This window comes from Lytechinus variegatus, chromosome 1, assembly GCF_018143015.1.
Source record: "Lytechinus variegatus isolate NC3 chromosome 1, Lvar_3.0, whole genome shotgun sequence".
In the NCBI taxonomy this organism is placed as follows: Eukaryota; Metazoa; Echinodermata; class Echinoidea; order Temnopleuroida; family Toxopneustidae; genus Lytechinus; species Lytechinus variegatus.
In genome coordinates, this window is record NC_054740.1 from 30,091,365 (window position 1) to 30,106,359 (window position 14,995).

At 35.0% G+C, this 14,995-nt stretch overlaps 1 protein-coding gene across 5 annotated transcripts in view; it reads right to left on the reverse strand.

Moving 5' to 3' along the window:
* LOC121410878 (TBC1 domain family member 1-like) overlaps window positions 1–14,995 on the reverse strand; it is a 70,795-nt gene that overhangs the window by 22,517 nt on the left and 33,283 nt on the right. For all 5 annotated transcript variants that reach the window (XM_041603234.1, XM_041603251.1, XM_041603243.1 and 2 more), the window contains 3 exons: window positions 10,712–10,835; window positions 3,310–3,401; window positions 612–728 (listed from right to left, as the gene is read on the reverse strand). In XM_041603234.1, coding sequence (XP_041459168.1) covers window positions 612–728; window positions 3,310–3,401; window positions 10,712–10,835 — 333 coding nt within the window. The remainder of the gene's footprint in view (window positions 1–611; window positions 729–3,309; window positions 3,402–10,711; window positions 10,836–14,995) is intronic.

A 14,995-nucleotide genomic window follows, 5' to 3' on the forward strand; every position in this document is an offset into this window, starting at 1 on the left:
TCTTCAAAGAACACTTTCAGCATTCACATTGGACATTAAACTGGTTTCCACTAAACTAGTTTGAAAATGTCAACGAGAATAGGGTCCTAGTTTTACAAGCACAAGAAAATCTAACCCTTGTAACATCTAACTAAACTTAAATGGCCCCCATCTCAACAGCCACCACTACCTACCACCACCATCATTCATTGGTCAAACACTTCAATCAAAGCATCATTGCATCCATCATCGTTAATACCAACATTACCATCATATAACACACCACCATCACTATTTGTACGTATATGTGGGCGCGCCGTGGTCTAGTGGTTCTGACTCTTGTCTTTCAAACAGAGGATCACAGATTCAAATCCTAGCCACAGAGTGTTTTCCTCCAGCAAGAAATTTATCGACATTGTGCTGCACTTGACCCAGGTGAGGTGAATGAGTACCTGGCAGGAGTAATTCCTTGCATGCACTGAGCACCGGTGATGGTAGCTTGAGCGATAGCCGGGGTAATAATGGCGTGCGCTTTATATCCTCAGGCAAAAAGCGCTATATATAAATCCAGATGCTATTATTATTATTATTATTTTAACACACCACTCATTCATTTCTTCATTATATCATACCTTTTGTTTGATTTCATCACTAATATGAGTATGGTTCTGTTGTTGTTGTTCACACACTTTCATTAGAAACATCATGGCAAGGTGGTTCTGCTCCTGCTGGCTTGAAACTTGACAATTCTATTATGACAAATGCACAAGTAACAAACAAATGAATGAACAATGATGATTCATTGGTGCTAGATTCATAAGCAAGCACTTAAACTTCTACACTCAATTACGAAAGGATTTCCCTATAAAGCAATTTGATGAATAGCATAACAATGAATCAACCATTCAAGGATTGGATTCCATAATGAATATGATTTTGACATTGTGCCATTAATGATGAAAACTGAGCAGTAATTATGTATGTGCAATGTAGAGGAAGCCTTGGCCCCATTTGAATAATCCGACATATTTGATATTGAAAAAAAACCTGTTCAGAATAATGCCTTCAAAAGATTTTTTTGTCAAATCTACACAGTAAAAATACTATTCATGATTTGACTGAAAGCCATGAAACTACATGAACCTTACAGTAGTTGTTTTACAGCCATGCCTTAACAATTTTTAAGGATTAAATATCAAAATAATAAAAAATGAAGTTTCTTGTTTAAACTGTTTAAACAACTACTGTAGGTTTATATTAGTAAACAGCATTGCATAAAAATGTATATAGCATATTTACTGTGTAAATGGATGCTTTAATGTAATTTTCTAGTCAGTTGAAACATATACTTTTTACTGGGCATTTGTTTTCCTTTGTTCTTAGACATGATTTATTCCAATCAACCCAAGTGTTTTTTATCATTATAATCAGTGTTGTTCAAAACTAATCACTTATTACATTACACATCCTGTTATAATGTATCAATATTAAGCAAGACTGTACATGTATTAATTTTGGAAAAGAATATGTTCAAATGTATGATCTACTTGTATTTTATTTGGTACAAGAAATCTTGTATACATGTAAGTATAAGCAACAAAAAAAACATACAGGAATTGAATAAATTCAAAATAATAGATTTCCTTTAAAAGAGATATCTCATTTTTCAGTTTCAATAATGGATATACAAAAAATTGAAACATTCATTATCTGATCATATCAATAGAAAGAACATCGTCCCTAATATTAATCTCTAATAATGAACACACTAGAATCAAGTACAATATCAGGAAAAATGTGGAGTACTCACTAAATAAAATTCAATGGAAGTTTAAAATAGGAAGAAACAATGCAATGAAACCATGTGATTAAACGCTCTTCCGGAACAATTTTTCCATTTGGGTTTTGATTTTTATAATTTTTGATTTATTGATAATAATCTGCTTTAATGAAGTGATTAGTGTTTTAACTATGGGAGAGTAAGACAAGCTGAAAATAGTACAAACTGGATTTACCCTAAGTTACTATGTAAGAATTTTTTTTATACTTGTCTAGACTCTATCCTAAATAATCAATCTTTTACCCAACTGATCCAACTATCAAAATACAAGTATTTCATAAGAAGTGAATGGAATTCATCATATCCAGGCACCTAACAAAAAAGATGGTTTTGATTTAAAGAGGAGAGTAGCTGATTATTAGTTGTTTTTCAATATTTCTGTAAATCCTTGACATGTTCCCACCTTTATAAACAAACTTTAATTACTTTTGGTATCTGGTTTTAATATATATTCATTTATTCAAAGGTTTCCTATTTAGGTGCACCACTCAGCCATAAGGCGGGATGTATATGGGTCAGTAAACATCAAGGGTTCCAGTATTTACACTGCATGCATAATCCAACAACTAAATTTATTTCTGGATTTCTTTCTCTGCTCTATTTTGTTTTCCTGTGGCATTTAAAGTTTTAAAGTCACAAGGTAAAATGAATATGACTGTTGAAAAAGACATTAATCAATTGCATTGCTTTTACATTCTCTTGATTTCCTGTACTCTCCTCATAGGCGGCGGAAGCAGGGGGGACGTGTCCCCCCCTAAATTGACATTGCATGTCAATTTAGTGGGGGGCTTGTCCAATTTTGTACCTGTGTCCATCTCAAAATTTCAGGTGGACTCCCCCTAAATTTTTTGGCTTCCACCGCCAATGATTCTCCTTCAACCTCAAAGGTGTACTCCAGGCTGGAAATAATTTGATTTGAACAGATGAAGAAAAATCAGACAAAAAAATGGATCATCATCAGAAAATGCATAACAAATTTGTGACATTTCAAAATTTGCATTATTTCAGTGAAACGGTTCTCTGCACATCTTCGTGAATATTCAATGAGAAAACTGATGATGTCATATCCCCACTTTTTTTTTGTATTTTAATATATGAAATTATGTTTATTTGATTTTTCCCCCAAGAACTAAAGAAAGTTGGATTGAGAACTGATTTAATGCATTCGATATTAATTTTTTTCAGAAGGGAGATGTATCATTTACACTTGCATGAAAAATTATGATTTCATGTAATAACATAAGAAAAGAAAGTGGGTATGTAAAATCATCAGCTCACCTAATGAATATCCATGACGATGTGTATATAACTGTTTTCACAAAATATTTCTTAACTTTAAAATTTAATAACTTTGTTGTTTGTTATCAGATACTGATGAAATATTCAGCATTTTGCTCAGTGAAGTTTACTTTTACTTACTTTCTTCCCCTTTAAATGCATGTTCTTCATTCTTATTACATACATTTTTGATGTTTTAAAATTGGACTTACTCTCATCTGCAGTGCAAATGTATTTGAAGAAGACACTCCCAAGGCTGATATTTGTTGCTGAAGACGAGTCCAAACCAGCTCTTCATTTAGACCTAAGATGACCCCCAAAAGAAAACAAAACAAGGGAATTGAAAAGATTATGCTTTGATGGATGAGATGATTAAATGGCTAGAGGTTCATTCTCATTTTAATTCATATTAAAGAATAGATGAACTTTATTCAATTCCTCTCAAGCTGTGGGTCCATTAAAGAGGAAAAGATGGTTGAATTTTTTTTCAAGAAAAAAAATCCTATGCAAATTTATAAACCTGAAAAACTTACCATCAACTTTGCATCCATCAAATTCACAAATTGTCTTTTAATTTCCATCCACTCGGGATTAAAAACTTGTTTGAAGTTGATGTTACTTTCCAGGAGGTTATACAACATGGGGGTAAAAAGGACATAAAAGACATTTATCATTATTCAATTGAACTTATGTTTCACTTTGTTTGATTTTTTTTGTGTGTTTCGTGTATGATGCAATCGATTCACTCATTTGCATATCGACCAGGAAACGCATAAAATATTAGCAAATTTAGAAGATGAGGCTTAATTTCATTTTGCTGCCTTGATGATAATGAAAATTGATCCAACACCAACACTAAAACTAAATTTGAAAAATCCCAGTGTGGTACAAAGAAAATCAAATGTATCACATCCAATATAAATACATGCTCAACTGATTAATTGTCCAAGTTTATTTTGAGAAGGTTAGGCCATAGCATAAAGAGAGAGTGACAAAAAAATGAACAACAATTTAAAGGTCAGCTTGTTTGTTTCGGTTGATCAAAACTCATTTCCTCATCAGAGTTTCGCTTTGAAATTATCTGGAGTTCACGACCGGCCAAGCATCTCTGAGCTTAATAAAATCATCCATTTTCTACCATGAAACTAAATGACAAAAATCTTACCAAGATATTCCACTCATAGTGAAATAAAACTAAACCAAGTGGATTGACCAAATTACTGAAATTTAAAATACATTTTCGGAAGGTAAAAAAACACCTTTTAAAGTTGTTATTGTGACATAAAGATGATTTGCAAACATGACAACAGATGATTAAGATTTCAAAGTTGTGCATTAGTTGATCAATTGCATTTTCTTTTCTTTTTTTCAAATCAAGATTGTGGTGTTTATGACTTAATTCTCTGTAAAAAAAAGACTAATTACTTTGATACATAAACCAATGACTAGTCAGTTCAAAGAGTTGTGTATAAGGACCTTTATTGGCCCCTAATCAAATCTTCTCTGCTCTCCAACCTATTTTTTCCCTGTTTTCATTTCCCAACTCTCCTCACACCCCCCCCCCCCCCTTCTTCTCATTATCCCCTTCTCCTTCTCTTTATCATTTTTTCTATACCACTGATTTCTTTTTCAGCCTGTTTTCCCTTTCCTATCCATTTCCCTTCATTCACTATACTTTTCTCTTTGTCACTTATTTATTTATATTTATATTTTAAAATCCTCACCCTTATTCCCATTCATTTCCCACCTCTTTTCTCTTTTCTGGCTCCACCCTTTTGGCTTCCATCCCTTTCTTTCTCCTCTTTGAACATCTCCATCTTTCATATTTTCCTTTTTCTTTCAACTATCTTCTCCTCCCTTCTCAAATAAATTCCTCAAATCTACAGCTCAATTCCAAAGGACTTATATTTGTTAAATCCTATATGTATGTATTGTAGTAAAAGGTTGCTTCTTCATGATGCAGTCCAAGCAGACAGTATTCAACACAAAGATCCGCAGGACGTGTCAAACTCGCCCTTTTTGTTTCAGTATAAATGCGATCACATTGCCGTGTTGAGCACAGCTCGCACGTCAAACCCCTGAGCCAAGTCACTTTGTAAACACGGTGTCTGTATTGTGTAATGAATAGGACAGTTTGATCCCAGCCTGGCATTAAGAAATGGTTCACATTACAAATACCGCTTCTTATCTATAGATGTCTTGTCATTCTGACAGGGAAAAGCATGTTCCGCCTGTTGTTGGGCTCATGATATACCAAGGAGCTTCAAACTGTTTAAAGCTCCTTGGATGTACCTACCGTTAAATTAAATATAAATTCATTGTGTAGTGGTAACAAATAGGCAAATAACTTATACCTGAGACAATATTTATTAAAATAGGACCCTAATCAATCTCATAAGCTTATAACATGCTTTTTATTGCTTATTTGTCGGTAAGTACAACTGAACCAAGCTAGCAAGGGCCGTCCAGCTCTGTGCGCATAATATGAGCTCCCACAAGTCAATGATCGTTACATTTAGACAAAGAATTATCTGAAGTGTAAGTGAATAATTTTTCATAATCAACAAGTTCATATTACATGGTAAATTCTCTCTTTGGAAAGAAATATTGTTATATATAAGAATTGTAAGAGCAATTACATTCATTTTATTTAGTTATTTTCTCTTTTAGGTTATTCATAGCATAGAATGATTAAGAACATTCCAGAATGTCTCACTAAAGCTTTGCTAGGCATGTTCCTTAATAGGCTGAGGAATTTTGTTACTTCTGAATAGAGATTGCTACACAATAAGATTCCCAGTGGTAGTGGAAATGAACAATAGCATTAGCGATGTTGTTTACAATTGTTAATTTCACTGAGGTCATTCAAGAGTCTTTTAGAATTTGATTACTCCAGAAAGAAGGAGAATGTTCTTTGTGTAGACAATACTAGAAGCTTCTAGAATAGTGAATAATTTGTATATAAGCTGGCAGTTTCTTCAGGGAGATCATCACATCACATCATATCAGATCAGAACTTAGAGTTTCACACCAGACTTTATGTCAGAGAAGAGTTTATTTCCACCTGGAATATTTATCTTCTGTGGAATTATTTGCACGTCATCAATGCACTGTTTGCAGTTACTTTGAGAGAGGAATTCTCAGTTCTCATCGAGATCAACAACCTGTTTTAATGAATGCTTTTCAACCCATGGATTGCTGAAATTGACTGTTAATCATCATCAACATCTTCACATACATTTCAACTCGTTACAGTGACTCTTGTTATTCATTGTGCTTCAACATCAGTTTCATCATCGCCATCATTTTAAACTTTAATTTAAGGGATTTTCGCCCAGCCAACTTCGATTTTATCTGGATCATAACTTTGTATTAAAACCAGCACTTCAAGAGATGTAAGATATTTTGTTTGATTTTTTTTTTATTAATTTACATACATATTTCCTGTAATTAAAAAAAAATCAAATTTAAAACTAAATTGTCATTGTTATTTGTTGCAGTATTGTAACAATATATTTCTCAAATTATAAGCGAAATTGAATGATGAAAATTGATAATTACACAGATTTAGATGTGAAAGCTCTGATGTCTGTTTACATGATTTACTTCATTATCAGTGAATTCTAAAGTTGCCCATAGTTAAGTGTATTAAACACCAATGTGAAAGCTCTCTGAGGTGTCTTTACATGATTTACTTCATTATCAGTGAATTCTAAAGTTGCCCACAGTTAAGTGTATTAAACACCAATGTGAAAGCCCTCTGAGGTCTCTTTACATGATTTACTTCATTAACAGTGAATTCTAAAGTTGCCCATAGTTAAGTGTATTAAACACCAATGTGAAAGCTCTCTGAGGTCTCTTTACATGATTTACTTCATTACCAGTGAATTCTAAAGTTGCACATAGTTGTATTAAAGACCAATGTGAAAGCTCTCTGAGGTCTCTTTACATGATTTACTTCATTATCAGTGAATTCTAAAGTTGCCCATAGTTAAGTGTATTAAACACCAATGTGAAAGCTCTCTGAGGTCTCTTTACATGATTTACTTCATTATCAGTGAATTCTAAAGTTGCCCACAGTTAAGTGTATTAAACACCAATGTGAAAGCTCTCTGAGGTCTCTTTACATGATTTACTTCATTATCAGTGAATCCTAAAGTTGCCCATAGTTAAAGTTAAGTGTATTAAACACCAATGTGAAAGCTCTCTGAGGTCTCTTTACATGATTTACTTCATCAGTGGATTACAAGATTAAAACTAATTGATGACTTCCTTGGTGTGTGTCTGTCTGATGATCAAATCAACAGTGATTCCCCTCTCAACCAGACTCCTATCACTGATCTGATTCTATTAGTTGCTTCCTTCATTCTACAATACAAGGGATATAATTTATCCACCTTGATATGCATGATTCTGTATTGGTTCATGGGCCCTATTCAATCAATGTTTACTACCAGAGAACCATGTTTTTTGTGAGCCCTGTTTCTAAGGTTTTTACCATTGAGGACAAAGTTTTAACTTGTAATGAAAGAGAGTTTTCTGCAATGGGCCAACCATGGACCAAGGAGCTTGGACCTACCTACTCTCAGTCCATGGCCAAACAGACAGTATTGGAGATTGGTTCGTGATCATGCTGATTGATAGTAGTCTCCAAAACAGTAAATTGCCAATTTGTCCACTGCCATCTTGTCCACTCACCACATGGTCTACCTTCATTTAGTCTAATGCTATAACCAGTTGGTCCAATATTTGTTTACTTTTCACTTATTTTGCCCAATAAACACTTAGTCTAATTAGACCAAATGGTATTGACTAAATGGCTATAGGACCAACTGGTTATTAGATGAAATGGTGAGTGGATGAAATGGCAATCTAACCATGTGGATATTGAACGAACTGATGGTAGACGACCAAATGATAGTAGATGAGTTGGCATTGAACCGAATGAAAAATAGAGCTAATTTTATATGAATTGTTGGTGTTCTAAATATTCAAATTCTGTATTCGCCTGACCTTTTTCACATTCTATTCTAAACAACTTTTTTGTTAGGGTGGTCTTCCCCTTTGAAGATACCCCCCCATAACTTTTCTTTCATTTCAGTAAAAAAAAACGCGAGTAGAAAAATGAACAAAAATGAGCATGAGCTTCAGAGCTATTATTTGGAGGGTAAAGAAACCTATTTCCTAATGCAGAATCCTGGCACCAATAATGCAATCTCCAAGATCATGGCTTTCTTTAATAAAACAAATTGAAATTTACATTAAGTCAAATCTTAATCTCCTGTTGTCGTGGGTTTTTCTCATATTCTTCGTTTCTATTGATTTTAGATAACTGTGTTTGATTACTCTTAGAGCATATATGCATTATTCAGGAAATGGAACATTGAATATCAATTAATCACACAAAATGAAACTGGAGTTAGTCAGAGCTAACAAAGTTTTTGATTGGATATAAAATGACAAAGATCATAAAGCCGGGTAGATACTCTTGTTTACCCCTTTGGAGACTGGCTAATTTTGGTATATTTTATGCATTTTCCATAGATCCCAGCCCGCATATATACAGGTTCAGTTGAAAATAATGAATTTACCATTTTCCGGTACATGTAGATACAAACTCTGATCAAAATACAAACTGACAAGCAAAACCAAAGAATTAAGATTTTATTTTAAGGCAGTTAGCTCCTCCCTCCCTCCCCATCCTCTCCCTTCACCTCCCCTGCATCTCTCCACCATCCTTCTCTTCCCCTCCCTCCACCTTCCTTCAAATACTACTCCCTTCCCTTTCCCTCCCTCCCCCCCCCCCCACTCTTTCTCTTCTCCTAAATCCCTCCACCTCCCTTCCCTTCTCCTCCCTCCCTCTACCTTCATCCCACTCTATTCTATTTTCATCTTCACCCCCCCCCCCCTTAGATTGGTATTCACACCAATCAGTTGCACACCCACTCACTTCACACCAGTATCTGCCCATCCTTACACTCTCAACTTCACCTCCCTATCCTCAAAGTGTTAAAAGATATCCCCAAATCATATTCCTCAAATAATATGCATACATTATCCAGGTTTTGACAAGAATTTCCTTACAAGATAATAATCTCTACAATATTGGGCTACTCTCTTAATCATGCAAATTCATCATTCACAGCTAAAGAAGTTTTTCCTCTTTAAAACATTTCTATAAACCACCATGCATACCTTATTTATAATTCAATTGATCTTCTCAATATCCAAACCACAATCCCAAAATAATTTATAATCATAAGAGGTGAGTGGGAATGTTAGAGAGGTGGAAAACCTACACTACATGTCCTACACTTTTACTATCTAGCTAGCTAACTATCCAATATCTATTACAAGTCAATAACTATGGGATAGCTTTATTTTTATCTGGGTCCCACCATTGTTAATGGTAAATTTAGTTAATGCTAGATGCATACTAATTAGTAATTATCATTCCCCCTATGACGGGCTAAACCACACTCTAAAATAATTTTGAGGTAAAATTATTTCATGATTATTTTAATTTCATATATTGCTTTATTATTTAGTAATTATGAATCCATTATTTGTAAACTTCTCTATGAGTTACTAGTTACCGAACCATAATATAAAATTTAAAATGATGGAAGCATTTGAGGGCACATATAATGAATATATTACACCACTGAAAAATCAGCATGATGTAGAATGTTATTTGCAAAAGCTATTATATCATTTATACCTCTGGTGCACAGCGTTACTTATACATTACACCAATATGTAGCCATTTCTTTCATCATTCTATTACGATTCATTTGTGGAGCATTACAGCATTTGGATATCTGGAGTGAAGAGACAACATATACAGTGCGTCCAACAAAAAACAAAACCGAGATTTATCGATGATTTATCATAACTTAATCACAAATACAATAGACAAATGACCTACCATTGTAAAGCTTAAAATCTCCTCTTTCAACTGAAATTACTTAGATTATTTTTCATTCACGCATTAAACCCAGATATAGCCCGCCAAATGACTTTTTGGTATCCCCTCTTCAAATTGTTTTTGCTCACTTATTCGTGAATGAAAAATGATCTAAGTAATTTCAGATGAAAGAGATTTCAAGCTTTACAATGGTAGGTCATTTGTCTACTGTATTTGTGATTAAGTTATGAAAAATCATCGCTTAATCTCGGTTTCGTTTTTTCTGGGACACACTATATAACATCTTTTTAAGACTTCAAGCTCAGAATAACACTTGAGAGTAGCATGGGAGTAAAAATGAGACATATCGCCATGCACTAGAGGCTCATCTTTTGGGGATGGTTGGAGAGGAAATAGATGAATACTAAATCAATTCTACTTTGAGGTGAATCAAACTATTCTGGAAGTGAATTTCTGTAAAAACATGTCCCTATAACTGAAAGACTGGGAGGAGCAAGCATGAATTATTATACACAAGTATTCTTGTGTATTACCCTGTGTAAAGAAGACAATAAAATAAAAATAAAAAATTCCCTGGTGTACATGTGTTACCTTGGATAGAGCTAGGTAGGTACGGATGAGCACATTGGTTTCTGACCGTTACCATCATGGCCAGTTTAATTTTGTCAGAACTTGTACAAACTTACCTTCTACTTCTTGGCAGAACTTGTGTAGTTTGTGCATGGGGCAGGTTTCACAGATAATGTGTAGTTTGTTGTGATGAAGAGCTGCATTAAAAGCCTGTCTCAATGTGTTCATTATACATTCAACCTGCAGATGCAAAAAGACAGAAACAGTAAAAAAAAAAAAAGGTATTACAAAAGCAAGGCATGAGTGATGTATCTTGCCCACTTGTGAAAGTAACCAGAAATATTGTGATTTGGGAGGGAACACAAAAGAATTGTATCAAAAGTTCATTGTAATATATTGGATGGAATAACATTTATCATAAGAGTCTTGCACGTAAACTGTGTCATAAGAGTCTTGCATGTAAACTCGTTTACCCGAAAATGACCTTTTACCTTACTATGTGACCTCTGACTGAGACATAACATGCAGGTCTCCTGAATACATCTACAACCCAATTTGGGTGAAAAGTGTCTTACGGTTGCAGTTATAAATCATAAGAGAGTCTTACATGTACTAGTAAACTTTAACATTGACCTGAAAATTACCTTTAAACTTAACATAACCTGCAACATAACATGCAGGTCCACTAAGTACATCTATCATGCAAGTTTGGTTGAAAAGTGACGTACAGTTGCGGAGTTATGTATCATAAGAGAGTCTTGCACGTAACCTTTAACGCTGACCTGAAAATGACATTTGACCTTATCATGTGACCCCAACAGCAGCATTACATGCAAGTCCCCTAAGTACATCTATCATTCAAGTTTGGTTGAAAAGTGACAAATGTTTGCGGAGTTATGTGTCATAATGTTTGTAACGGACAGACAGACGGACGACATTTGGATCCCTTAGTCTCGCCTTCATCACTGGTGGGCCAGACAAAAAATGGGCCTACATGAACATTATATGTGTACATATTTTGCACTGATAAAACAAATTTTCTTTAATATTTAACACATTTTCAAGAAAAGGTTTCAAATGAAAATATTCTTTATCACAGTAAATAGAATTGATTTCCAAATTCATATAATAACCATAAACTGACATTTCTGTACTCTGTACTAGACCTACTTTTTTATAGACTTAAATTTGAAAGGTCATTTCTATTATAAAAGGTCAAATAAGTAAAAAAAAAAAAAAAGGTTACCCTGTCAGGCTATAGTCCTATTCAATTTTGTAGCTTCTCAAATGATGAATAAAAAAACTATTGTCTAAAGAATGTAAAACTGAAACTGAAATATTGATCTTAATTTTCATTTATAAAGCAGTAGAGTATGTTGACCAATAGGCCCACACAAGCAAGGGAAGATGAACAAATTTTCTCGGAAACAGGTGTGAACAAAATTATTTTGGTCGCCTTGTTCCCTTATGGCTTAAAGGTTACCATGGCAAGACAATGTATCATTGCATAGTGTACCATGAAGCATAAATTACGACAAGACAACCCATACTCAAAGGCCTTAGAACATGAGGCAAAGTAGACTGAGATGACTGTTGCTATGGTATCAGTAATAATTGATAACTTCCCTACAACCCAAATAATGAATTGCAGCACATGCCCCTGACTTTATTTATCATTAGGTGTATCCTGATACGAAAAAGTCTGTTTCACATAAAAGATAATGGTAACATTGTCTTCATGGTTGCTACAATAGTAACTGGGCTCAACAGCCAATCAATATTTCTGTTTTTACCATAATTGCAAATCTATTATGATAGTATTTCTTTATAGTATGAAACAGACCAAAAGTCTCAAAATATGAAAAGAAATTATTTTGTACATTTCCCACCTGCCTGAAAAAGAAAGTTCTTATAGTCTTGAACCTGCAAACAGACTTTTGCAGCTATTTGCATCGGAACGGATATTCTTCATGGCTCACATCAAAGGTTTTTATAATTTGCTTTCACACTGCAAACACCTTGCCACAGCTTGGAAAAATCCCTGCAACTATCTTGTAATTTTGAAAAGTATCGTGCATGCATATTTCTTTTTGGGACGATACAAATCCTTTGCTTTCACACGCACAAATACCAGATTTTTTTATGATCATGTAGGCGTAATAGCACTTTCTAGAAATAAATGAAGATAAATTGTCACTTGGTCGGAGGGAGGGGGAGGGAATTGATTGGGCAACTTGTACAGGGTATCAAAACTGCCTATTTCAGGAAAAAGGGTGCACTTTCCAACAACCTTGTGTGCATGGAACATCAGGGTACAATTTAGGGAGAGGAAAATGTGACAAAATATTATAATGGTTTATTTAATAATTTTAGCGATCTTTCATCCTTCATTTCACACTTAACCTCTTCTCCCTGCAAACGTGATTACTTGGTCTTGTATTATAAGCACAGATTATTTCGGCGCACGCACCACGAACCATCCTCTCTGCGCACTTCGAAGCGAAAGTTAAGCGCACTGTATATATTCCACGAACCGTCCTCTCTGTTACGTTGCCCACTGTGGCGTAAATAATTAACTTCAAGAAAATATAAAGATACGGGATGAAACTTTGGAACCTCAACTTTTTAACGAAGACACTGGTAAATAATTTGCTCTCCTTTTGGGTGCACTTATTGCTGGTTAAAAAAAAAAATTAAAATGCATTTTCTGCAAAAGTAACTTTCGCATCGAAATGCACAGAGAGGACGTTCATGGTGCGTGCGACGATTTCATCACAAGCTAATCACCAATGATACTCATGTCATCTTGTACAGTAGAAGGTGATTTTGTAAAGCTGGGTGATGGTAATGGTGATTCTATTCATTGTCATGATTGGCACCCATCCATCCCTCCTTCCTCCCTCTCACCTTGTCTCCTCTATCGCCCATCTCATCCCATTCTCCTTTAATCTCCTCTCTCACTCCCTAGGTTCAGACTATTGTCTGAGTGCATGGAGGAGAATCCCCCTGCCTCTTAAAGGGCATGTTTATGCTTCTACTTTTTAGCCCAGAATCAACAATTTCATACATAATTAGTCCAAAACATGGTTTCGTCCATGCTTCTTTCATTTAAACAATGTTTCAGAACGCTGATCGTAAACTTACAAAAAGGTACCCTGTATGTTTCAAAACGTTGTTTGACCAGAATTAGGGTTTCTAGGGGAGTATAAACAGAACCACAATCGCAAATGTGTTTGAATGACATCATTTGGTACATATTTCCAGTGAGATGAAAATCCGCGGGCAAATAAAGTTGCATGGGTCTTAACAGGGGCTTACCTCCACAGAATCACCATTCCTCTCCTTGGTTCTAATCATGACCAATGTACAATTAAGTACTATCACTATTACTACTCATCTATTATTTGTCATCATGATGTATGATTCCGGAACATGAGTTATGGTGGAGAGACATCGCTGAGCCAGAAGCCAAAGTAGCATGAACAGATAGATTATTATTATTTTCTTACGTATACTTCAATATTGTTTATTTTTTCTCATTACTATCCTCACCATGGTGGAAAATCCTATGGCTATGTCAAGTAGCTCCATGCAATTACTGAAAGATCGGAAATTGTTTGAAGTTTAAATAATAAATGACCATAACAACACTCTGAATTTTTTTTTCAAGAACTGGTGCTTCTGATTTGACTTTGCTTTCCTGCTCAACGGAAATTACGATGCAAAGCCAGCTGCAAATCGTGATTTTACCTCTGAAAAACAAAGCATAAACAGCACTCCTTGAACGTTTGCGATCAGCGATCTGAAATGGCATTTGAAAACGCTGATTCTGTCTCCTCATGGGAAGCCTAAACACAACCAAAACTTCTCCTCCAATCTAGAACTCCCCCTCTCTCTTTCTTTTTCCTCTCTCTTCAAATGAGAGGTTCAGAGAAAACTTTGGAGGAGAGAGTGATCTTAGGTGGGAATCAATGAAGCACAGCTGTTTTTACTGAATACCTACATGCACTATAGGTGGTATCAAACTGCCTCGATCACAAGAATCCCCATTAAATTACGAGAACTTTTTAGGCTGAAAAATACCCATTAATTATTAATGCATTCACACCGCCCCGAAACATACCCTTCGGGATAAGTTCCTGAAGTTACAAGCAGTATGGTCTGATAAGCAGGCAAGGCGCGAGATTCAAAATCACCAGCCCAACAGCCACCCACAGCTCCCGCGCCTAGCGACACGCTGGGCTAAAAGTTCCCGAAAATTGCTTTCACATTGCCAAAATACCTGCGACCTTGGAAAAATCCCCGCGAAAGTTCTCGTAATTTCGCCAAGTACCTACTAATTAGTGGGTATTTTCTTTCAGGGAAATTCCGCGTAGTTTGCTTTCGCATGACCAAAATAC